Source organism: Diadema antillarum, unplaced genomic scaffold, assembly GCF_040938485.1.
Source record: "Diadema antillarum isolate AM-2024a unplaced genomic scaffold, OU_Dant_1.0 seq00000523_RagTag, whole genome shotgun sequence".
Lineage (NCBI taxonomy): Eukaryota > Metazoa > Echinodermata > Echinoidea > Diadematoida > Diadematidae > Diadema > Diadema antillarum.
Window position 1 is genome coordinate 200001 of NW_027271475.1, and position 25331 is coordinate 225331.

At 39.0% G+C, this 25331-nt stretch overlaps 1 protein-coding gene across 1 annotated transcript; it reads right to left on the minus strand.

Moving 5' to 3' along the window:
* Nucleotides 1-4139: 4139 nt before the first annotated feature.
* Nucleotides 4140-24139, minus strand: LOC139734348 (spermine synthase-like). The gene is made up of 10 exons (XM_071645140.1): nt 23817-24139; nt 20594-20726; nt 18195-18368; nt 15782-15957; nt 13744-13898; nt 11873-11962; nt 8920-9031; nt 8270-8349; nt 4772-4887; nt 4140-4185 (listed from the first exon to the last, which is right to left on the minus strand). Exons 1-10 carry the CDS (start codon nt 23986-23988, stop codon nt 4140-4142), a joined length of 1254 nt encoding a protein of 417 aa, XP_071501241.1. The 5' UTR covers nt 23989-24139.
* Nucleotides 24140-25331: the final 1192 nt, after the last annotated feature.

Sequence of the window (25331 nt, forward strand, 5' to 3'; positions counted from 1 at the left end):
AGACGAGCCGGTCCTATTTCATGCCTATTCAAACTAAGAATAACGTATACATGGTGTTCAGACGATAAATTAAGCAACTGTAAATATAACAGAAATGCAGGAGACCACCATCATCATAGCAAAATGCTTGATGAGGGTAATGGCCTCCGTCTACAGCAGCTCTTGAACACACACCTAAATCTTTATAGCATTCTGTCTACTCTAGCTTCTGTGGGTATACAGTACATCATATTCTAATGCTGCAGTGGCACACAAGGGATACTCTCCAAGAAGCCGAGGTCATTCTGAAGAAAGTGCATCCTCAAAGATTATTGCCAAGTGTGGTGAGATTATCACAGCATAATGAGACTGATCATGCATTTGATGACTCCGGCATACATGTTACCTTTTGCAGTGCCTTTTTTTTTTTCAAGCATGTAGCTCGACTCCTTTACATGAAGTAGTACATGTTTGCATTGCAAATTTTGGAAATGCACATGTATTCATGTACGTTGCTATCTTTGTTTGAATGGATCCCCCAATTTGTGTTCAGGTGCACCATTGTACTAACGGCTATCAAGACAAAATATTTTGATTTTGAATTGGATCTGCAGTGTTGAATATGTATTACATGTATTGTATGTCATTGACTTTTTCACATTTATGACTTCAGCCACTGCACCATACCATAGAGACAATTACACACATACACACACACACACACACACACATATGCTACACTATTGATCTCATACATCAATACCTGAATTAGGACTGAGAGAGGTGTGATGTACAACCAAAGTTTACTGAAACTGAGTAAATTAATTACAAGTAGCATCATAACCATTGTCAGTTAGCTAAAAATGGATTCCATGAAGGCTGAAAGATAGTCTGTTGTATGATTACAATGCACTCAATGTTTCAAGGAAGAAACAAAAAATGCATTAAGTGATTTTGTTTTATATCTCCACACAGAAATCACATCTTTTCCACAACTTGGTTGATACACCCATTTCAATCGGGACAAATACAAGGTTCCATGTTTGAAAATCCTAAACTGCATGGTCCGACATGCTACCACAGAAGCAAATATTACTTGTACGTGTCCTGTTCAAAAATAAAACTCTGAAGCTTGTATTAAATCGCATTTGAACCTCCAGCTTTTAGCTTGCCTTATTTACCATTGTGGGAACTCAGCAGTATGAGATCTGAGACAATAAAGAATACTAGAAATAACAATCGCTATTCTTCAGTCATAATGAAAAACATTGCTTTATTGTATTGACTGTCCTTTCTTTGTTTTTGCTTAGCACAACAGCATATCTGATATGAAGGACAAAATTTCCAGGTCATTATTAAAGGCTCCCTCAATAAAGAGTTCCCTGGTAATACATTTCATACATAGAAAAATATAAAAAGAAATTTCAGGAAGTCTTCAACCACTACCCAATAGCAACAATACCATGTATACTTAGTACAAATTTAATTTGTTAACAATACAATACTCATACTCACTTTATAAGAAAAAAAAAATGACACAGAAAAATTTGTGCTTTGATTTTCTAAAGACTAAAGAGTGCCTACATATCCAATGATTAAAAAAAAAGAAAACAATTCATATATAACAGTAACATTCGTCAATTCAGGGGCCCGTTGCATAATAAAAGTTACAATTATGGTAACTTTGCCATCCAATGGTAACTTCCATGGAATTCTTGATTTTGATTGGCTGTTGATTATTGTTGCCATGGAGCTCAGTTTTGGGAGCCACTAGTTTGAGTACTAGCCTTCCTGTTGAAGGGGAATTTGCCCAACTGTACATGTGGCTTCTGTGAATGCACAAATACTAGCAGCACACATCAAAGAAGTTTGAGGAAAATCAGACTATCTCTTCAAATGTTATGAATTTATGAAATTCCGGTAAAACTTATGTGCCCTCATCGCTGGGAAAGAAGAATATTACTATTTATGATATCGCAGTACAGCAACAATGTTAAAAATATACAACAGGTACATAGGATTCAATATGCATTGTACTTGTATCTTCATTTTTTCCAGCACATGAAAGAGCAATGACTTACTGTATACGCCGAATATTTCGCTAGGTTTTTATCTTCGCGAATTTTTGCGAGTTGGGTGTTATTCGCAAAATTAAAGACGCACCAAAATAATGACCCCGACCCCGTTATAAATGTGATGCACACGTATACATTTCTCCCTTCGGTATTCGATGATTGCGAATTTAATTAATCACGAAATCGTTGGGAAGTCCTAATTCATGAAAAAATACCCAGTAGTATGGGAGTACCATGGGGTGGGAGGGTGCTGTTCATTATTCTGAAGGTTCGTTATTCCGAAGGTTCGTTAATCCGAAACACACAAATTCCCTATACCTAGAGGTTCGTTAATCCAAAAATGAAAAAGGGTTCGTTAATCCGAACATTTGTGGCGTTATTTCGAAGGTTCGTTATTCCGAAGGTTCGTTAATCCGAAAATGAAATAGGGTTCGCTATTCCGAAAGCTCGTTTATCCGAAAATGAAATAGGGTTTGTTATTCAGAAGGTTCGTTAATCCGAAAACGAAATAGGGTTCGTTATTCCGAAGGTTCGTTGATCCGAAATGATATAGGGTCTGTAACGAACCTTCGGAATAACGAGCTTAGTTTCATTTTCGGACTAACGAACCTCATTTCATTTTCGGATTAATGAACCTTCGGAATAACAAACCTCATCACATTTACTGATTAACGAACCTGTGGAATAACGAACCTTCGGAATAACAAACCTCATCACATTTACTGATTAACGAACCTGTGGAATAACGAACCTTCGGAATAATGAACCCTCGGAATAACGAACCTTCGGACCAAAGAACCTTTGGACCAAAGAACCTTCGGAATAACGAACCTTCGGAATAACGAGCTGTAACCGGGTGGGAAGGCTGTCCCAGCTCAATTTTTTGATAATCCCCATATCGAATTGTGTACAGCTTTCTCACTCATCTCTATGTAAATACACACAGCCAGAAGCTCAACTGGAGTTGACTTGTTACTAAACCAATATTAAAGGCATTATTTACCATTTGCAGATGAAACAAAAACTCAGCTTTAATGCTTCAAAATAGTTCTACAATGTGAGTTACAGATGGAAACGACCACTGTTAAAATGTTAGTCAGTATAATTAATGTTAAGTATTGTTAAAATATACAAAATGTCAACTAATAGTTTTAATAAAATTGTTTCTAGAATAAACCATCAACAGGTGCAGTTTCTTGAGAAAAATAGTGATATCTCTTTATATTTTAGGCCTTATCGCAAAATTCTTATATGGTAGGATGTTTTGTGGCACAACCGACCTACACATACACCTGTATACATCAAATGTGATAACTTGAACATTTTTAAGACACTGCACCCAATGGTAAACGGTACATTTAACTCAACAGTACGGTTTTCCACCTTACGCGCAAAATCTATGCTTCGCGAGATAAAGGGCATCGCCCAGTCGATGCATACAATTTCATATTGTAATTTTGTAAGTGAAAAACAAAAATAGAGACGACTTCAGATCAGCAAATCACCCACTTTACTTTGCTGTTACTCCTAAAATTCACTGGGAGGGATACAAAGCAAATATACCAGGCCATTTTTTGAGGTTCTGGTTCAACCATGTGACTTCAGTAGCACTATTTTCCTAAGGGCTGTGCCCCTCAGAAAAAGTACTACTGAAGTCACCTCATGCACATAGTTTCAACCAGAACCTCTCAGGCCTGATATATTTGTATAACATTGCAGGTTCCTCAGCTCCACTGTCTGGGACTTGATGGTAACGGGTCACATAGTACTAATTCCAATGAGGTTAATCTAGTAAAATACTGTCAAACCTGTCAATAGCAGCCATCCTAGGGAAAGAAATAAAGTGACCGTTATTGACAGGTGGCCGCTGCAGACAGGGTCATAAAGATGGCTTTTCCTCTTGAAAAGGGGGGGGGAGCTATTTTTAGTGGCAGTTAATAGCAGGTGGCCACTATAGACAGGTGGCTGCTATATAAGGCAGGTTTGACTGTACCCGCTCAAACCAACAGTATGGTTGGAATGAAGGTAATCATACCCTGCAATCTCTGATACAAAGCGACTGCGCTTGTCAGGTCAATGCTGGCCTCAACTTGGGCTTCCATTGTTCTTCCAGACTTCATAGAATATCCACCTGTAGTCCCATGGGGGAAAACATTGGTAAGAGTGAAGGAAAGCTTTTAACTTGCTATCACAAGTAAAAGGTGCAAGTTCTAAGCAACATTAAAGGGTGCAACCCAAGTACAATAGGGATTTCCAAAAGCAACTGCAGAAATACAAGTATCAATAGAAAACATCAGTGAAGTTTGAGGGAAAATTGGACAATCTGTTCAAAAGTTATGAAATTTCAAAGCTTTTGTATCACTGTTGCAGGGTAAGAAGACTAAAATTTTTTGATGTCACAGTTGGACAATGACATAAAATTGCATTAAACAACATATGAAAAGTATGTAAGTAATCAGTACTGTTATCAATGGACACAAGACAGTGATACTGAATAATGTTACACAGTCTGGGAAATTTGAGAATCAATCCAACAGAAACTCTGCAAAACTATGCATCCTTACCATTTGTAGGTGTGCAAATACAATATTATTTTTTTTTAATGCCCCCAAAACAAAAGGCATGAATTCATGTAAAACACTGATCAAGGTGAAGTGAATGGGGTACGGAATGCAGAATACGCACTCCGAACCCTAGTGGTCGGCTAAAAAGGATACATCTCCAGGTAGGACGGCACACATATGCTTTCCTTCCTGAAAGACACCGGGCATTTGAGTGTGCGTAGCTGCTCTTCGTACATCTGTAGAGCTGACTTGTTGTTGGCTGCATTTCCCTGGGAAGAGGACAGGATGGGGAAGGAGCGTCCAGTTTACGACGACGACAGAATCAAAACATGAGATCAATCTAACTGGCTGCTTGTCACTTTAAAGGGATCGTATAGTTTTGGTTGAGACCTAAATTTCAGGTTTCTGACATTATCTGGTGAGATAATGAGAAACCTCTTATGAAATACGAAAGAGCATGTGATTCCATGAGGAATTCAACATTTGATGAAAATTGGTTTAGAAATGGCTGAGATATCCAAAACAGAGCGATTCCAATAAAGTGTGGGACCAACACTTTAGTACGATCACTTTGTTTTACTTTGTTTTTGAATGTTTCAGTCATTCTAAACCCAATTTTCATCAAATTAACTTTGAATTCCTCTTAAAATGTTATGCTCTGTACTATTTCATAAGTGTTTTCTTGGTATCTTGCAAAAACTTTAAAGCGCAATTCTCATCTCCACAATACAGCACTATCCCTTTAAAGGACAAGTTCACCTTCATAAACATAAGGATTGAGAAAATGCAACAATATTAGTAGAACACATCAGTGAAAGTTTGAGGAAAATTGGACAATCGATGCAAAAGTTATGAATTTTTTAAATTTTTGTGTTGGAACCGCTGGATGAGGAGACTACTACAGCTTGTGAGTCATATGCGTACAACAGTATAAAGAAAATATATAAGAAAATTCAACATATTTTCACTTTTTTTCGCATAATAAAAGAGCAATTGACTTGCCTCTTTCTAAAGGCAGGGGGAATAATATTACCCATAACATTTATCGGTAACGAGTCAGGGGAATGTGTACTTTTTTCAAAAGATGGAATTTTGTGAAATTCTCTTTATATTTTCCTTATATTGTTGTACGCATGTGACATCTAAGTTATTCATACACTGCAGTAGTCTTCTCATCCAGCGGGTACTGCACAAAAACTTCAAAAATTCATAACTTTTGAACGGATTGTCTGATTTTCCTCAAACTTTCAATGATGTGTTCTACTAATATTGCTACATTCTCTCAATCCTTATGTTTATGAAGGTGAACTTGTCCTTTAAGTTTTACAGGAACAGCGATAAGAAACCCAGCAAATTAACAAGAAATCATGCTATTCACTAGCTGCCTGTAATGTTAAGGAAGCAATGATAACAAAATCAAGAATTCACACAATTCAAACAGCGGCTCATCAAACACGGAAAGGAGCAACACAGTGCCACAATGAGAAATTACAGGGGAAACTCGGTATAACGAACACTGCTATAACGAGATATCGGTTATTACGAGGAAATTTTCCCGGTCCCAAACTTCCTTCCACACAAGTCTATGTAAAATGTTACTCTTATAGCGAGATCGGCTATAACGAAATAACTGCTATAACGAGATAAATTTTGTGATTTCCAAACAAAGAAAAACATAGCCAATCAAACCTGTTATAGCGAGGTGAAGCAAAATGTCTTCGGGTAAAGCTTTACTTCGCCAGTGCTATCACGTTCCGGCCGAGATTGTAAAGCTCGATGCGCCAAAAACTGTCTTGTACACACATATTTTCTGCAGTTCACTCTACAGCTAGCTAGCACCGCATGTTGTATGTGTATGTGTGTGTGTGTGCGCGCACTGATATCACATGCAGAAAATGTGGTGGGCCAGACGGCCGTATACAATACGATCATCATGACGTTTAGCAAGTGTGAGACAATCTGATGCGGTGATTGGCTTTCTACAAAGGGAATTCCCCATCTTCACACACACGCAGTCATAATGTACATACAGAATGTGTCACACACACACACACAGCATTGTGCAGACCATGTTCAAGCTTTCCACTCACAACACACACCCATACCATAACAACATACCAATCCACAGACGGATCTTCACACAATCGCAAGCTATATAGATTTACGAATTTCAAACATCTACAATTAATAAGAAAAACAATCTTGATATCGGATTTCATTGGCCAAAAAACATCTTCTTAACCATAAAGGTGAGTAATTACCTCACACACATTACCAAGTTATTAGTATTGATTGAAAGATGATGGGTAGTCCCACATGTGCAAATTAATGTCTTTATGTTGTGCTTTCTTTTATGCTACTGATATAACGAGATATCGGCTATAACGAGGAAAACGACTCGGTCCCGACAATCTCGTTATATCGAGTTTCCACTGTATTTATATGGACAGGCCATAACACAAAAAATAAAGCATCATCAACACTGCCATCACAATCAAGAAATCACATTATTTTGCTGGATGGCGATGGTACAGAAACCAGGAATTAAAATCATTGAGTTGAATATAAGACATTGTTTTCACTGACTGCTCACTGTGCAAAAGGTTTGAAGGTAACCACTTATACATGATGGCAGTCAGCATTCCACTGGGCAACTAAAGAGAGTTGAATCATTATCAGGGCAATTCCCCCGCTCCTCACTGGTTAGTGATAAAGTTAGAGTAAAGATTAGGTATAGGGTTAAGTTTAGAGTTAGAGTTGGTTTGGGGTTAGGTTTAGGTGCTTAGGGTTAGAGTCAGGGGAAGGGTCTGGGGTATTTGCCCAGGGGGTAATTGCCCTAGACCTGTACCACGGTGTACATTCTATCACATTATCATCTGCATGGGGCACTGTGACGTTGTGAATAAGACTCCTTACTTTCAATCGGAGGAACCGAGTTCAAATCTAGTTCAGTGCTCACGTCATTGCATAAGATGTTTTTACCCAGCAGGTTCCTCTTGGCCCATGTGTATAAATGGGCACCTGAAAATGCGAGGATAATAATAATGGCAGGGCCCTCCAGTAGAACAGTGTCAACACTGAAGAGGCTACCCTGAACGAAAAAGACCATACATCATCATCATCGTCGTGATCATCATCGTCGTCGTTGTCACTGTCGTCGTCATCATCATCTTCATCATTGTCGTCGTCATCGTCGTCGTCGTCTCCATCATTGTCATCATCATCATCATCTTCATCACCATCATCATCGTTGTCGTCCTCATCATCATCATTATAATTTGTCCGTTGAGAATGATAATGGCGTTAAGATGCTACTAAAGCCATAGTGTTTGAGTTACCTTAATGCCCTTCTCATTCTCACCTGACAAATTATGTACCATAATATTACCATGTTGCAGCTGCTGTCAGTCCATCTATCAATGCTGGTAAATGGCAGTGTTTGATACAAAGGCACACATTATTAACCCCTTGAGGACGAGTCCCGAGTATACTCCGGCAAGAGTCTACGGGATATGCGTGTTGTAGCAAAATTAGCCCGTCCTCAATGGGTTAAGACAAAACAGATGAGGAATAGGGAGCACAACAGAAGGGAGAGTGGGAAAAGAAAGGGGGCAGAGCATAACAAGGATGAAACTTAAGGGCCTACTGTACCTGAGTGTAATATTTGCCAGTTGATTTCAGAAGTTGCATTGAAAGATCCAGGATGAGGTGAAGGAATTCCCACTGTGATCCTGCAGTAAAAAAACAGTGCAATGTATTCTGTTTAACTACAGTTCTGAGGAAAAGCAGAAAAAAAAAGCAAAAAAACAAAAAAAGCAAAAACACAAAACTGCCAAGCAAAAACAAAAAAGAAATTTAAACAAAAAGCAGGTGGAAAATTGCTCACTATATCAAATTGTTCAAATACTGGATACGCCGAATATTTCACGAGGTTTTTATTTTTGCAAATTTCGTGAGTCTGGTGCTATTCGCAAATTTCAAGACACGCGAAAATATTGATTCTGATCCCGATATGAATATGACGTGCATGCATACATTTCTTCATTTAGTGCTGTACTCTGCATTTGCAAAATTAACCACTTGCAAAATCGTCAGGAAGTCCAGATTCATGAAAAATCAGACTTGCTATTATATGGCGTATACAGTATATGTATATGGCAAGAATGGGATAAATATAATTGAAACTGTGACCACTTTGGGGGATATTGTTTCTTTTCTGTGGCTCAAACTCTTATGCTTCATTCATTCCAATCAAAATGGAGAGAGATGCTTCAAGCAGAGGTGTCAAGTCACATCTATACCTCTTGGCTCAGTGGTGACTGGGATCGCCGTGAGGTCATTGATGATGAAATCGAACGTCTTCCCCTCTGCGATGTACTGTTGCATGATGGGAATACAGTCGGCCACTATCACCTGCATGGGATAAATATCACATATCACAATCAACAAGAATGAACATCAAAGATATCAAAGGTGGCACATTCAGATTTGTACAGACTCTAAACTGTAGTTGGTAACATCCTGCACCTTTAATCTCTACTCCTGCAAGCAGCAACTCACACACCTCACCTCTACTCAAGGCATAAAATGGCAATGTTAAAGGGGTATTCCACACGATTTTCACAATTTTACATCATGTGGTACATAAAGTGACAGCTCCATGTATAGATTTGTGGACTCTATTGTGGTCCTTGAGCAGAAAAACGATACTCGGAAAAATCTTAAGCAAATTACACTGAACAGTGTTGATGACATAGGAGCCTCACATATTTCAGAAATGTAGCAGTGTAATTCCATTAAAATACCACTTGCTTAACAAGTTCACCTGTGTAGAATGTATGCATGCCTTCTTCTTTTGTTCTGCTTCCTTGAGCCCCAACTCATGCATTCTTATGATGAGGCTGCCATGTCATCATCCTTGTTCATTGCAATTTGTTGTAAATTTTGAAAACATTCTTATTCCTCAACTCAATCACTATACTGTATACGTCGAAGATTTCGTGAGATTTTTATTTTCGCAAATTTCGCGAATTGGGTGCTACTCGCGAAATTAAAGACACGCAATAATATTGACTCTGATCCTGAAGTGAATGTGACGTACGCATGTACATTTCTCCGTTCAATACAGGACTCCATGATCGCGAATTTAACCACTCGCGAAATCGTCATGAATTCCCGATTCGCGAAAATTTAGACTCGCGAAATATATGGCGTATACAGTAAATTCTGAAACTCTGTACTCAGTATGACTAATTTATAGTTGTTCAAATGTAAAAGTCTGAAAATCATCTGGAGGTCTCCTTTAAATAATGACATACATGTATGTGATGATGACAAGACACCAACATTAGATTAGTACAACATTGAATGAAAGTTATTTCCACCTTATCTTCTTCTTTTTTTTTCATATGAAATCACCGCATGAACTTTCTGTGCACACTCATCTGACTGAAAGTATAAATCACTATCAAAGTTCAACACTATAAGCATTTTGTCAGTCATAAAAGCCCCCCTGGCAACTTCACTTGAGCAAAAATTCATTACAAATAGATGATACACTGCAATGGACCAAAATGTACAAACAATTTTCACAGTCAACTGCGATTTGTTACAACACAGGCTCACAGAATCACATGACTGGAAGGATCAATCCCTGTTGCACTGATACACGAGTCTGGAATGGGATAATGTCAACTGGACAAGAAAAAATGGACAAAACATCACATAATCTAAAGCAAAGGTCATTACATTATAGTACTAGACCTGTGTTACAAAAAATATTTCCCACTTTTGATCCTTAATGGTTCAAAAACTATACACTAGATAACACTGACATTGATATGGGCATTAGCTGAATAGTGTACAATTTTGTTACAGGTAAATTTAGAAATGAAAGCATTAATCAGTTTCATTAAATTCAAGATTTATATTTTTAAGTTAGGGTTCAGATTTTGCTCTATTTACAACCTTCTGTACAGAACTTAAACTTTGCACAGAGGTCAATTGTTGTATATGGGAATGCGTGATTAACACCCAGACAATGGTCCTAAACAATGGCCAGGGTTTGAATGCTCTATAAATGAGCACATCTTCATGAGAAACTCCACTATCACAGTTGAATAGTCTTTATTCATCCTGAAATGTAGTGTATGCAAGCACATGAAAACATGTACTTACTTTTTTTCATGTGCATGCATTTTACCCTTCACCATGAAGTCAGACTAGCAGTGCCCAGGGCAATTCATCATTTATTATTGATAAAGCATTCATGTGCCTTGGAGCAAGAGACCAGAAGCCTAGTCAGCAGAGCTCTGAAAAGGTGGTATTCGTGGTATTCATGTCCATTGTTCATGGTCATTGTAGCACACACTCACATACACATCATTGGTACCTGTGTTAAGTTCAATTTTGTACAGAAGGTTCAAACTTGCCCAAAATCTGGAACTTAACTTTAAAATCAATCATGGATTTAATGAAACTTATCCATGCTTTCATATTTAAACCACCTCCAACTAAACTGTATACTATTCATCATCCAGCTATTACTCATATCAATGGCATTATAATCTGATAAATAGTTTTTGAACTATTAAGGATCAAAAGTGGGAAATATTTTTGTAACACCTACTAGTACACTTGTATATTTAGCTGGGATTTCACAAGCTACCCACTTCACGTTTGCTTCAGTTTCTTATCATCACTGGCTTATGAACAACACTTAAAGGAGACCTCTGGATGACTTTCAGGCTTTTACATTTGAACAACTATAAATATATTAAACTGAGTACAGAGTTTCAGAATCTATAGTGATTGGGGTGAGGAATAAGAATGTTTTCAAAATTTATGACAAATCACAATGAACAAGGACGACGACATGGCAGCCTCAAAAGCTCAAGGAAGCAGAACAAAAGAAGGCTTGCATATATTCTACACAGGTGAACTGGTTAAGCAAGCGGTATTGTGATGGAATTACACTGCTGCATTTCTGCAATATGCGAGACTCCTATGTTATCAACACTGTTCACAGTGTAATTTGCTTAAGATTTTTCAGAGTATTGGTTTCTTTGCTCAAGGACCACAAGAAATTCCACAAATCTATATATGGAGCTGTCGATTCATGTACTCCATGATGTGAAATTATGAAAATCGTCTGGAATGCCCCTTTCATGTCAACATGGATTCAAGTCTCTTCATTGCTCATTTCACCCAAAGAAGTCCATACAAAGTCAATGGTAAGGATCGAAAAAAAATAACCTCGTAATTCTCTCCTTTCAGCTGATCCATGGAGTCGTGGCAGATTCCTCGGAGGTGCTTCACGGCCGCATCAATGACTACCTGGTCGATGTGAGGTCAAAGGTCAAGGACAAAATATGCATCCACATGAAGAATGACTTCAGCAACTGCCTCTGAGATATGGCAACTGCCATGGAGGGGTTTTTTAGCTCACAAACCCAGTGCTAGTATGCAAGAAGTTAAGATTACCAATTCTGGAGAAAGCAGTGGTACATGTAGCTAGACCTCATGTATCAAAAGTTTCCACCAAATTAGTCTGCAACTTTCCACCAATTGCACAGTAATAGATCTATGAATTAATAATGCCTTCATTGCTTGATTGATTGAGTGATAAACTAATTGATTGACAAATTGATATATTGATTGGCTTTGCAGTTATTATTCCCTCTAGGAACTTTCACAATGGATTACAAAATCATATCACAATCAATCTGCATCAAAGCTGTGGGAATACTCTCCCCATGTTTATCAGGCAGTCTGTACCCACAAACTCACTTCAAAAGAGCTCTCAAAACAAATCTACTTTAAATCCAATCTTAAGCTCTGCACAGATACATTGTATAGTGTGCATGTGTATGCATATTTGTATGCACATAAAATTGTGCACATATGTACCATATGTATGCCTGTGTTTACTGATTGTATGGCATCCAAATGATGGATCTATAAAGGTTGGTCACAATCTGATGCACAGTAAAAATAACTGTTTGGAAGGCAAAAAGTCAGATGTAGTTTAATAATAGGAAAATCACATGAAACAAGCATGCTAAATCAAATTTCATTTACATGTACTCTGTCTCATTTTGGATAGTGAATATTATACTAAATGGCAGCTCTGCTTATGGGGTAAAGGGCAATTACCCCCTGGGCAATTACCCCAGACCCTTCCCTTAAACCTCACCCTCATCATAATCCTGAACCTAATCCTAACCTTAATCTTTAATCTAACCTTATCACTAATCAGTATTTAGCGCTGCTTCGTAATTGATGTGTGCAAGCTGCTCTGTAGACGCTACTAGCAAAACATTTTGAAGTGTGCACAATGCAAACTGGCGTACTGCACTCAAAGCCCATCGTATAGTTGCATACTGCATGTGTCGGGAACAACATATCATACTCAAGTCATCACTGCTTCCGGGACCCTTTTTTGTAATGTTCAAGGGGTCATTCACAATCTATACATACATTTGTACGTAGTTCTCATGGACATTTTTCTTCATACCAGCTGTGTTCAACATTTTCGTAAGAGGTTGTGTTAGCAATGCTTAACCCGTTGAGGACGGTTTGATTTTGCTACAACACGCAATTCCCATAGACACCTGCCCGAGTATACTCGGGACTCGTCCTCAACGGGTTAATGAAAAGCAAAGCCTATGTTACGTATATGAATATGAACAGAGCGAAAGCAGCAATATTAGTAGAAGGCATCAGGGAAAGTTTAATAGGAAAATTTGACTATGGATTCATAATTAATGAATTTTAAAAGTCTCGGTGCCATCATCACTGGTAAGAAGACCAGCTACTACTGTTCATGATGTCATTTTGGACAGCAATATAAAGAAAATATACTGAGAATTCCACAAAATGTAATTTTTATATCATTTACCATTAGGCATTATTAATATTCCCCATCAAGTGCTATGGCAAAAAAAAAAAAAAAAAAAATTGGAAGAACACCTATCATTGTTTTGCTAGACTCTACCCTACCCTTTAAAAAAGACAAAAGGAAAAATGATACTTGGTGAGAATCTTTGTAAAAATGATAAGACTTTAAATATTTGAGAGCTTACTCCAAGAGTTGAATATAAATGTGATTACAGCAAAAAGGATATTTCAACCATAATGATGAATTTTGGGTTCTCTTTGCGCAACTCATGTAGAATTCCACCGTCACCACCTCCTAAAATAAGGACGTCCTTTCCTGCATAGTTTTCTCGTCCATTTCCAGTGATGGCTCGTGTGTAAGCAATATCACTTTCAGCTAAGTCTGCATTTTATGGGGAAAAAAGGACAAAGAAAGCTCGGACAAATAACAAATAATGTATAAGCCGAATATTTTTTATTTTCACGAATTTCGCGAGTTGGGCGCTATTCGCGTAATCAAACACACACGAAAATATTGACTCTGATCCCGATGTGAATGTGATGTACGCGTGTACATTTCTCTGCTCAGTACAGGACTCCACGGTCGCGAATTTAACCACTCGCAAAATTGTCGGGAATTCCCGATTCGCGAAAATTTAGACTCGCCAAATATATGGCGTATGCAGTAAGAACTTAAGCCTTGGTTTCCAACAGCTCTGACAAGGACCTAACTCTATCTGTCATGCACCAGTCTATGCGAATCCTCTATCAATGGCCAATGCGCTAGAAAATTATGATTGACAACATTATGATTGATACGAATCAGTATTAACATTATTATTACATTATTATCATTTCTTAATACTGTATACGCCATATATTTAGCGAGTCTAAATTTTCACAATCGTGGAGTATCATAGAATGGGTAGCGAGAATCCTGCAATCTCATTGGTCGAGAGCTGTGTTTATTTATACTGGCTGCACGCCGAGTCACAGTGGTGAACATGTTATCGCGCACTTGTAGCAAGAGTACGCGCACTTGTAACAAAGGTTCGCGCATTAAGCAAGCGTTCACGCACTCAGTACGAGATGCCTATTGGCTATAACAACCATGCATCAGTTTTTACTGATGCATGGTTCTGAAGAAAAACCATGCGTCCAGTAAAAACTGATGCATGGTTTTCGGGCTCTCATCAATGACAAGCCAAAAGGAAATGCATCCGGTAAATTTGTCATCTGGTAACATGACAGAAAAATGGGTTTTGGGCAAGAAAATTACCCATTCTATAAAACAGATGATGCACATGTCTTTTCGTGCGTCAGTCGGAATATAGTGTCCATGTAGTAACTATGGAATTTAGCCTAAACCCACTCGGCTTCACCTCGTGGGTTAAGCATTCCATAGTAACCTTATACACACAATTCCGACTGACGCACTCAGACCTGTGCGTCATTTGTATACTGTCCTGAACAGAGAAATGTATGTGTACGTCACTTTCATATCGGGATCAGCGTCATTATTTTTGTGTGTCTTTCATTTCCCGAATAGCACCTGACTCGCAAAATTTGCAAAAATAAAAACCTTGAGAAATATTTGGCATCATATACAGCATTTGTTCTTCATTTCATCAACAGGAATTTACCACAGTATGCAAAAATCTGTGATTTTCTATTAAAGCAAAGGATGTCACTTCTGTGTAGAATGACTAAAATATCTTTATATACTTATTTGTGCCATGTGTACCAGTACTCATTTACCCACAGCCTTGGTGTATATGTCCTAATTATCTTATTATCGTTAAAGTAGATTAAAGTTGAGTAGATCAGTCATCATTATTAGTGGTAAAGTAGTGTTACAATTTATTTTCATTTTTGTTCTATCATCACTATCATTACTACCACTATCATAATTATCAATAATCAGCAGTATTTGCATTATTTGAATTATTGTACTTACTACTCTCAATATCATTTTGCTTCGAAACAGAATATAAGCAATATAGAAACAATACTGCTTCGTGGCAAGTTTACAACACAATGTCTGAACCATGCACCATGCACTTTGAATAACAAAAGGACAGGGGCACGATGACTACTGGTGCATGTATGTTTTGTCTATCCCAGTGTAAACCTACTTCTAAATACAAAAAAGAAAGAGAATATCTTCTATTCAGGAAAAAAGCACTGTCTGTGAAATTTTTTGATGACGTGTACACTGTATGCTACAGATTGTACCGGTATGAGCTCTCAAAATCTAATTCAGTCAATTTTTTAGGGGGAACTTACTCGGATCTCCATCCAAGATTAGCATGTTGCCATACTGAGGGGAGTGCATGATTTTCACATTCTGGTACTCCGAGTCAGCCTCGAACGTTGTTCTGTCAAAGTCGTACTGCACAAGCCTCCTGTCTGCCGTGGGGATGTAGCAGTCGATCTTCGCGCCCCTCTGAATTTCAGGAAATCTGAGGGAATATCGGAAAAAATAGCCAAGGCAAATTTTATTAGGGATTGTAAGTGAAGTTTTCCATTTCCCCCATATAGGCACTAAAGACACTGACCAGGCAGTAGAATTTTAACACCATTTTAAAACCATATGGCCCATATCACTTTAAATAATGAAGTAATGCATCCACTTAAAAAAATATTCTAGTTGGCAGCTCTTCATTCACATAAAATACATGCACAGATATGGGCAGCATGGAAAGGCACAAGTGGTGGTTGAAGGTAACCAATCATCAGTGCAGCAGCTGTGTGCGGGCACAAACTTATGGTAAGAAATAAATGTTTAAGAGCACTACTATGTACCACACTGGCAAAATGTTCTCTCCACACAATAATTGATTTACATATGATCTTTCAAACTATAGCATTGCCTTCCAACAAAGCTAGAACTATCACTGAAGCAGCTCCAGCAGCTCAGACTCCCATGAAAAAGAATTGAACCAGGGTTTGTCAGTACAAACACAAAGGGCGTTTTGCACAAATACATTTAGATCTTCATACATAGTATACCAAATTTGACCATATGACTGCCTTTGACTTGTGGCAGCTATGAGCCTCCGTACTGGTGTTCTGCATAGACCTCTGCTGGCAATCCCCGCAACTCACCCGGAACAAGTTCTGAGCATGCCCAAATAAAACTTTGCTGCAGGTAAGTCTGACTTGCGTGCGCACCTTAAAAAGGTAACTACGGGTGAGAAATGTGCTAGGTACTGTCGACTGTGTGTCATCTGCGGGGACCTCCCGGTAGCAAGTCCCCCGCAAGTCACAAGCAAGGCTTGCCAGGGAAGGTGTGAGCATGATCAAAACCTGTTCCGGGTGAATCGCAGGGATGCCCGCAGAGGTCCACGCAGAACACCAGTACGGGACTCGTATCGGCCGCACCTCGCAGGTAATTCCCTTGCAGGCAACACGCAGTTGTAACGTAGGTACTTCACAGTGCCCGTATGTCATCAGTAACGAGAACGTACAAAGTAGCACGCATTCAGCAGGTATTAAAGAAGCACACGAAATTAGCCTAAACGCTTGTCTGCCCGCAGAAAATTATCCTGAGTGCTGAAAAATCCCTACACGTAACAAGCCCTGGAAAGGTGTGACAGGGCCTTAATAGGGGGATGAGAATTACATCACAGCTCTCACACATTCTCACCATCTCTCCCGATATGGGGCATCCTCCTTTCTTGAGCCAACCCTCCCGGGCTCTTCCATCACCCGTCTCTTCCACATTTTGACTGGATAAGGAGACTACTAGAGTTCATGATGTCATTTGTGGACAATAATATAAAGAAAATATTAAGAGAATTCCACAACAATTCATTTTTCATGAAAATTAAACATTCCATCTACTTGATACTGACATTATGTTAAGGGTAGTAATCATTCCCCCTGCTTTCTGAAAGGTGCTAGTCAAGTGCTTTTTAATTACGCTGGGAAAGTGAAAGCATGTTGAATTTTCTTTGTATTTTCTTAATATTGTTGACCACACATGATGTCATAAACTCAAGTAGTCTCCTTATCCAGTGGTTCCAACACCAAAACTTTTGAAATTCGTGACGTTTGCATCGATTGTCCGCTTTTCCTCAAACTTTCACTGATGTGTTCTACTAATGTTCCTTCTTTGAATTCACTCAATCCACACTTCTCCTTTATGTTTGGGTTTCCTTTGAATGGGAAAGCTACAATTATTTTGCTTACATGGTCAGTGTGTACTTATTGTCCAGGGTTGGGAGGCATGACTTTGGCAGACACAACACCAACAGAAAATTATAATTTACTCAAAAAAAAAAAAAAAAAAAAAAAAAACCTATGGAACACACCACACCTATTCAATCACAACGCAACACAAGCTACATGTACATGTGTGAGGAATATCCTCGCAAAGCAAAGCTTTAATTGCATTGTGGCATTTTTTGGTGATTCGATAGATCGGTTCAGGAGGGTTTGTGCGTTTGAGCAAAACATGTAAACCTGGGCCCCGTTTGATAAAAGTTGTTATCAGTGACAAGTTGTGATAGTTGTTATAAGCTATTGAAATCCATGCATCTGATTGGCTGAGAGCAAATTTGTCACAGAAATGTGGCAGTTGTTACTGATGACAAGTTTTATGAAAAGGGGCCCCGGTATGCCAGCGACTGTATCAGGTGTGGAACATGGAACATAAAGAGAGTCATAATAATGAATGAACGGAGTAGCTCCTTACAGTTTGCACTGCGTGGGATGTAGCACCTTCTCAACCTCTTCCTTGAATGTCTGCATGTCCTCATTGTCGAGGATTGGGCCAACAATAGAGGGCGTCTTCTCCGTTGTGGTCTCTCGCTGGTACTGGAGGCAGAGAGTGAGCAGGTCTGGGCTGTATCCACTGAAGACTGCACTCCTAAAACAGGACATGAGACATGGCTGGACTACAAATTGTGCTACATGAATTGAATCTGGCTCAATTTTTCTCTCAATAAGTCAAAGGCTGAACTACAATATTTGGCAAGTTTTCAATATTAGCAAAGTGGATCAAATAGTGGAAGTACTGTGATCAAGTTGGGTCAGTATTAGATCTGATCTCCCAATAAATATCACCCATCGTGCAAGAAAATTCTGAAATGGTATCTATGTTCAAACATTTAATGTCAAAAGGAAAACTTGAGTACAGGAAGTCATAAAATTTCAAGTTTTTGAAGCATGTGATTTGTTCAAACTACAATTTTTCACTTCATTTTACAAACTAAATGTGACCCGCGACAACGGTTTCAGGCAAAAGTCGCAAGAGCAAATTCCCTCCGAGGCGGGTACAAAGATTTTGACCATTATTTTTGTCGATTTAGGTTTTTTGCAGAAATCAAATCTTTGATATGTTTTCTACATCTACACTAAATTTCATAGCATAAGACTAAGTTTTTCCTATCGAAAATGGAATTTTAAGCACCCTATGTTGGATCGCACTCGTCAGTTTCGAGCTTCTTTCGAACGCCGCGCCAATATCCTCAGCGTTGCTACGGCGCAGGGTCTCGCATGCGATTGGCTGGTGCGTCGCATACATTTACATAATTCGGCTTTCGGAGACACCAGTTGCAGCGTTTGGGGAATGCTTTGTCCACGCGTGCACGATTACATGCTCCATTGTTCTTGCTATAGTGGTTTATATACGCTCGCTCTGTAGTGCGTGCTCTACGCGTCTTGTACATGTAGTAAAAAATATGACAGCAGACTGACTCAATGGAAGGTAGATGAGAGGAAAGGAGCGGTCACATGTAACCAATTATATTCAAATACTACACGTCAAGATCGCACCAAACTAACGAGTCGTGTTTGTTTGTTTGTTTGTTTGTTTGTTTGTTTTAATTTAAATAGCACCACCGAGCAAAGCAAGATATGCATGTCTTGTAAAAGCAAAACAATCAGGAAGCGTGACCCTTGCCAGCACTAGCAATTTTCTGCCTTCAAAAGGCACCACAATGAAAACGCGATTTGTAAATGTGTGGATTCGCCACCGCTCCTGTTACATGCACACGGCCATGGCATGTGGATGCCATTGCGTAATGCGTGCACCATAGACATGAACATTGTACATGTACACCATACGTGCAATTATCGTATTCGCCATCTTGAAAGACGTACTGGTAAACAAACCCGAGCGAAATGCATTGTTTTTCGGCTCCATACGCTGAGCTCCGAGGAAGGTGCCCGGGAAATTTGACTCTCTCAGTGAGCCAATCAAAAGGCGATGTGGTTGCTAGAGGCGGAGCTTAACATCGATTTGCACCATCGTACGGATGGGTAATTCTCCCCTCGCATCGCCGCTCGGATATTGTCTTTGAGAAAGAGGTGAATCTTCAAAGCCTGTTTTCTCGCAATTTTGTCAGGCTAACAACTTAAAAAGTGCATTTTATTTCTCTTTCTATGCCCACTTATGGTGCCGAAGAATACAAGTGTTTTATATCTATGCAAAGCTTAGGAAATGGGCAATGAGATTCCGTGAAAAAATGAATTTTCAAAATTCCCGACTTTTGCCTGAAACCGTTGTCGCCGGAAATGTCTGACTTACTTACATATACCTTCCTCTACAATATACCAGCTTACAAAAGGAATCTATTTTCAGGGTCACAGTATAGAGCCTAGAGGCATACAAACTGTACACAATAACTGAAGGTAATGTGAATTACAACTCAACTATAAAGCTAGGCTACAGTGCGACAGCAGAATGTCCATGCAGATCATACACTTAAATACATAATTTACCATTTGCAAATGAAACAAAAACCCAGCATTAGTGTGTCAACATAGTTCTAAAATGTGAGCTAGGCAAAGAAACAACCAATGCAAAAATTTGTACACATAAGTATTTTTCATAATCAATGTCAAGCATTGTTAAATGTTTAAGATTTGAACAATAGATACAATAGAAATGTTTCCAGACTATTTAAACCGTCTACAGTTATGGTTTAATGAGAAAAATTGTGATATTTCTTTACGTTATAGGCTCTATTGCAAAACTTTTATATGGTAGGATGTTTTGTGATACAACTGACCTACACATATAATATGCATGAGAGTGATATCTTGAACATTTTTTAAATCACTGCTCCCAAACAGGACCTTAATACTTACCTTGCTCTTTCACTTCCAACATAGCAGAGAGTGAAGGTTCCTTTGCTGCTGCTGAAATATTGCCCATTCCCAGAAACGCCAATTGAAGAAAGTACCTCCCCCAATTGTGTCCGTACAGTGCTGTCTTGACAACCTGCAATAAAGTGAAAAGAATTTAAAAGCAAAACACAACTAAATAAACAACAAAATTAGGATTTCCAACTGCATTTGTAGTTGATATTTTGTTTTGAAGCACTTAAATTTCTACTTTGTTACTTCTGAAAATACTGCTGCAATATTGTGTATGATGTGCTCCAGAAGCTATGCATGTAGTAGCTCCCTGTGTTTTTATTGTCATGAATCAGATTTTGCAATGACAATATTACGATTCACATTTGAAAAATCAGCAAGTGAAAACTTTACTACAAAAAACTGCAATGTGTAGTCCCATAGTGATCCAAATTAGTACATCATGGGATTTTCTCTTGAAAAGGAAAACACTTATACATCTCACTACATTTATACAATTGGGGGATCAAAGGAGTCAAGCCTGTAAAGTTATTGAAGGTCATCCAAGGGAGGCAAAAATAGTGGCAACCATCAACAGCAGGTGGCCACTATAGACAGGTGGCCAACTAAGGCAGGTTTGGCTGTATGGCATATAAATAAGCATGACTATGTATTCACTATGGAAACTACAATGTAAATGATGAAATATCAAGAGTATGAAATATTTGTTTTGTACACTGTTGTGCACAGTCAAGAATATACAGGATGATGATACACTTAATAGTACCGGTATCAAAACAAGAGCACTGCAGAGGTACACATTGTACATCGATCAGATTATGTGACCATGCATCACAAAACCAACAAAAAGTCGTGCCCCTTAACCTGTTGAGGATGAGCCCCCAGTATACTTGGCAGGTGTCAATGGGAAATGAAAAGGAAAAGGATAAGGTGTTTTATTCATTAATATCCATTGCAGCCCAGAGGCTGACTTACAGACAAACATAGAGGACCATGAATACATCAAAAATAAACACAAACACAGTGTAACAATGAATAGAACAACAAAAAATCAGTCTCATTAACCATTGCACAATGCATGTTGTGGCAAAATCAAACCATCCTAATGTATTAATTTTACATTAGGACTCAAAAGGGGTGAAACAGGTCAACCAAGTCAATCAATAGTTTTTTTCATATTTTCTGTAGAGCTTCTCTTCACCTACACTATTTGTAAGTTTCGGATCATACAGTAAATGGGAAAGTGTGTTTTTAGCAGTTTTTCTACAACCCTTTTCAGTAAAGTAGAGAGATCAGGTATGTGTTAGAAGCCCTTTATCATTTCTTGAAAATCCTGTAAATACATGCTAGAATGTGTTACATCATTGTATTAGAGCAGGCTCAATTTCACCTTAATCTGATAATCCCTTCATTGTTGCTGTTCCTGAGGCTTAGATTCCCCCCCCCCCTCTTTTTTTTTTTTTTTTTTTTTGGGGGGGGGGGCAAATAAAGAGCATGACTAGACCCTGTACTTCAGAGCCTCTTTTCAACAATGTGCGATTTCTTTCCAATAATGCAATATCTAGATAGGTTAGGAGAATCCACTTGAATTGAGTTAGGGTCCTCGATACATCATTTTAAAGCTCAGAGTCTGCTCTTTTAGAATATGTCCTTAACTAAAAGTCTGTGTCTGTGGCAACTCTTTGTTTAATAGTTTTGCATTAAATTACAGGGTAACAATAAAATCACTGGAAAAGTCTTAGAACTCAAAAAGAAGTGAAGAAAGCCTGGTTATAACCTGGACCAAGCTATCACTATTTTAATGTTTTCATTACATTGTTCATCAATTGTTGTTTCAATCTATAAATTTTGGGCCTATTTACACTGTAGTAAATTATGAAAACTGCTGCAAACCAATCAAAGAACATTTTACAGCACATAACCAGACCTAGGCTCTGCAGAGAATTCATACCGCATTCATTCTGAATGATTGAGCCAAAAAAACCCATTCAAAGTACAGTGTACATGTAAAATCTAGACTACAATGTACACAGGTCAAGGTACACTCAAAACATCAACAACGCACGTACATGAAATTTGGGAATAGGATGTGCGTTCCTCTGCGAATCCCCCACTGCTGCACTGCCACTGGCAGTGGTGGTACTGTATCTTCACCTGTTGCATGGCTGGGCACCACAGCATGTGAGCACTGATGATGAGTTTTGTACAATTCTCAATCTTTACTTTTATGCACTCGACCAGTATACTATAGCCACAACATACAATGACAATGTAAACACTCCAAAGACAACAGCAACAGAACAAGTCCTCACTCGATTGCAATCCTATTCCTACATGTACCTAGCTCAGTCCGGGAAACCCGCTCATGAGGACCGCTCCCGCGTACGAGGACTGCCCCGCCTCATGAGGACCGCCCCCACGCCTCATGAGGCCACCTATTCACTTCTTATTCATCTCACATCTGACGTATAAATTGTCGCAACTTTGAACGGTGATTTTTTGTTACACACACATGTCCACTATCCATGATGAAAAGAAGAAAAAATCCTGTCTGGTTTTTTTTTTCAAAAATCGAGTTTTAATCAACCGATGCAGAGCGCCCATCAAAACACGGGCGCCAGCGTGTTCGCACAATGCAAGACTGCCGCACCTAGCAGCCTGATCCCTGGTTTTGATGGGCGCTCTGCATCGGTTGATTAAAACTTGATTTTTGAAAGAAAAAAAACAGACAGGATTTTTTCTTCTTTTCATCATGGATAGTGGACATGTGTGTTTAACAAAAAATCACCGTGCAAAGTTGCGACAATTTATACGTCAGATGTGAGATGAATAAGAAGTGAATAGGGGGCTTCAAGAGGCGTCCCCCACCCACCCCCCCCCCCCCCCCCCCCCCCCCCCCCGGGCCTCATGAGGCGTGGGGGCGGTCCTCATGAGGCGGGGCAGTCCTCGTACGCGGGAGCAGTCCTCATGAGCGGGTTTCCCGGACTGAGCTAGGAATACACATAGGATAGGACCCATGCCATGGGTAAATTTACAGGAGGAAGTGTAACCGAGTCTCATCGTAGACGTAGACATAAATTAATTAAATAAGTAGGCCTAACGTTAGTTAAGTTGAGAATTTGACCCATCACTGATTGCGCCCACCGATTTATCTACTCAAGCAAATCAACAGCCTACTGTACTATTAATTAGTAATTTGATCAAGCAAACCTACCAAGAGCTCTCAGTGTATCTTCGCTGACCCTAAAATCGAGAAGCACTGTCCGGACATCCATAATTGTATGGGTGGAGTAAAACACACGAGTCGAGTTGGTAAACGTCCACGCCCGTGCCCTTGAGCAGAGTTTGAACAGAGTCGTCCTATTCCAGCTGCTTAGCGCATTCATTCACGAGTTGCTAATCACCTCCCTGGTCCGATTTGGTTTACGGTGAGCAGTATGGAAGATGTACCAAACAGGAAAAGTTTCCCTTTCCGATTCCTCAGCCGCACAGATTCTCGGGCGTCGTCAGACGACGGAAGAGAGTGTGTGGTGTGGTAGAGAGAGCGCAGTATCCATCAGGCCCAGCATGCAGGCCGTATATCCGTATGTGCAGTTCCCATAAAGATGTGTGTGCATGATGAGTTTTGTAGAGCATCGTACAGCTACAGCGGCACGTGGGTGATCGACCCATGCGCGAAGCGATACCAGCGAGAGAGGCCATAGAACTGTTGCTGTGAGAGAGGCACGTACTTTTGCACATCCAGGTCAGTACGGTGGCTTTAAGTATCAGGATCTACCAGTTCATGGTGCAAAAAAAAAAAAAAAAAAAATGTGTAGGCCCCATGCCATGCCATGCAATTTACACTTTACATAATTATTATACCCTTCATAAAGTTTTGTAAATCCCTTAATATTCTGAGAGTTTATATGCATGAGATAATGTTAGCTGCACTGTGGAAATTGAGTACCAGGGTATGGGAATAACAATTTAATGCATGTTTGCAATTAAAGATCATCATTTTGGCTACAGTACTATTGATGATAAAAACCGGTTAGGCACCTCCCGAAAATAACGCAGTTGTGACAAATTTTGCATTTTGAATTAGTGTAATTTTGATGACCATTAAACGATAGGTATATCAATCTACATCTTTGTCACTTCTCGCTGTTTTTTCACAAACTAGAAAGAAAATGATGTTTTTTGTTTTGCTTTTGTTTTTGATTTACGCTTGTCAGCTGAAGAAACCCGGTTTTTTGTTTTTGTTTTTGTTTTTGCTTTTTTGCTATTCAACTGAGAAACCTGGAAGTGGCACCAGAAGCTGCACTAAGGCCTTTTTTTTTTTGGTTAGATTTTTTTTTCTTTTTAGCCCATGAAACCGGGCAGTGCACCCCCCCCCCCCCCCCCTTCACAAACACCGCACCTTTGAAAACGTGGCGCCGGCCATGCTTTAATAGCAGTCTTGTAAACTATAGGAATCACTCTACAAAAAAAAGCAAGATCTCTTTAACATTTTGTCCAGAATGTTCAAGATGCCGCACTATTTCATAAAATCGATACAAAACAACTTGCTGTTTTCCATGATTAATGAATTATCAATTCATGTGTTGACAAGTTAACTTAATTTGGATTCAAGTGCAACTTTCTTCGAGTAAGTTTTAAGATCATGTTCAGTTCAGTTCAGTTCAGTTTTTATTTCTGCATTTCAAAAGCAATGCAAATCAACAAATCAACAAAATACTTACATAGT

Bases quoted from the DNA above. Each gene is read 5' to 3' on its own strand.
- LOC139734348 (XM_071645140.1), bottom strand. From the start codon at position 23,988: ATGAATGCGCTAAGCAGCTGGAATAGGACGACTCTGTTCAAACTCTGC. The intron at 20,727-23,816 runs GTAGGTTTGCTT...ACTTTATTGCAG, and splicing joins AGATACACTGAGAGCTCTTG to GTTGTCAAGACAGCACTGTA. The intron at 9,032-11,872 runs GTTATTTTTTTT...TATCCCATGCAG, and splicing joins TGAAAGGAGAGAATTACGAG to GTGATAGTGGCCGACTGTAT.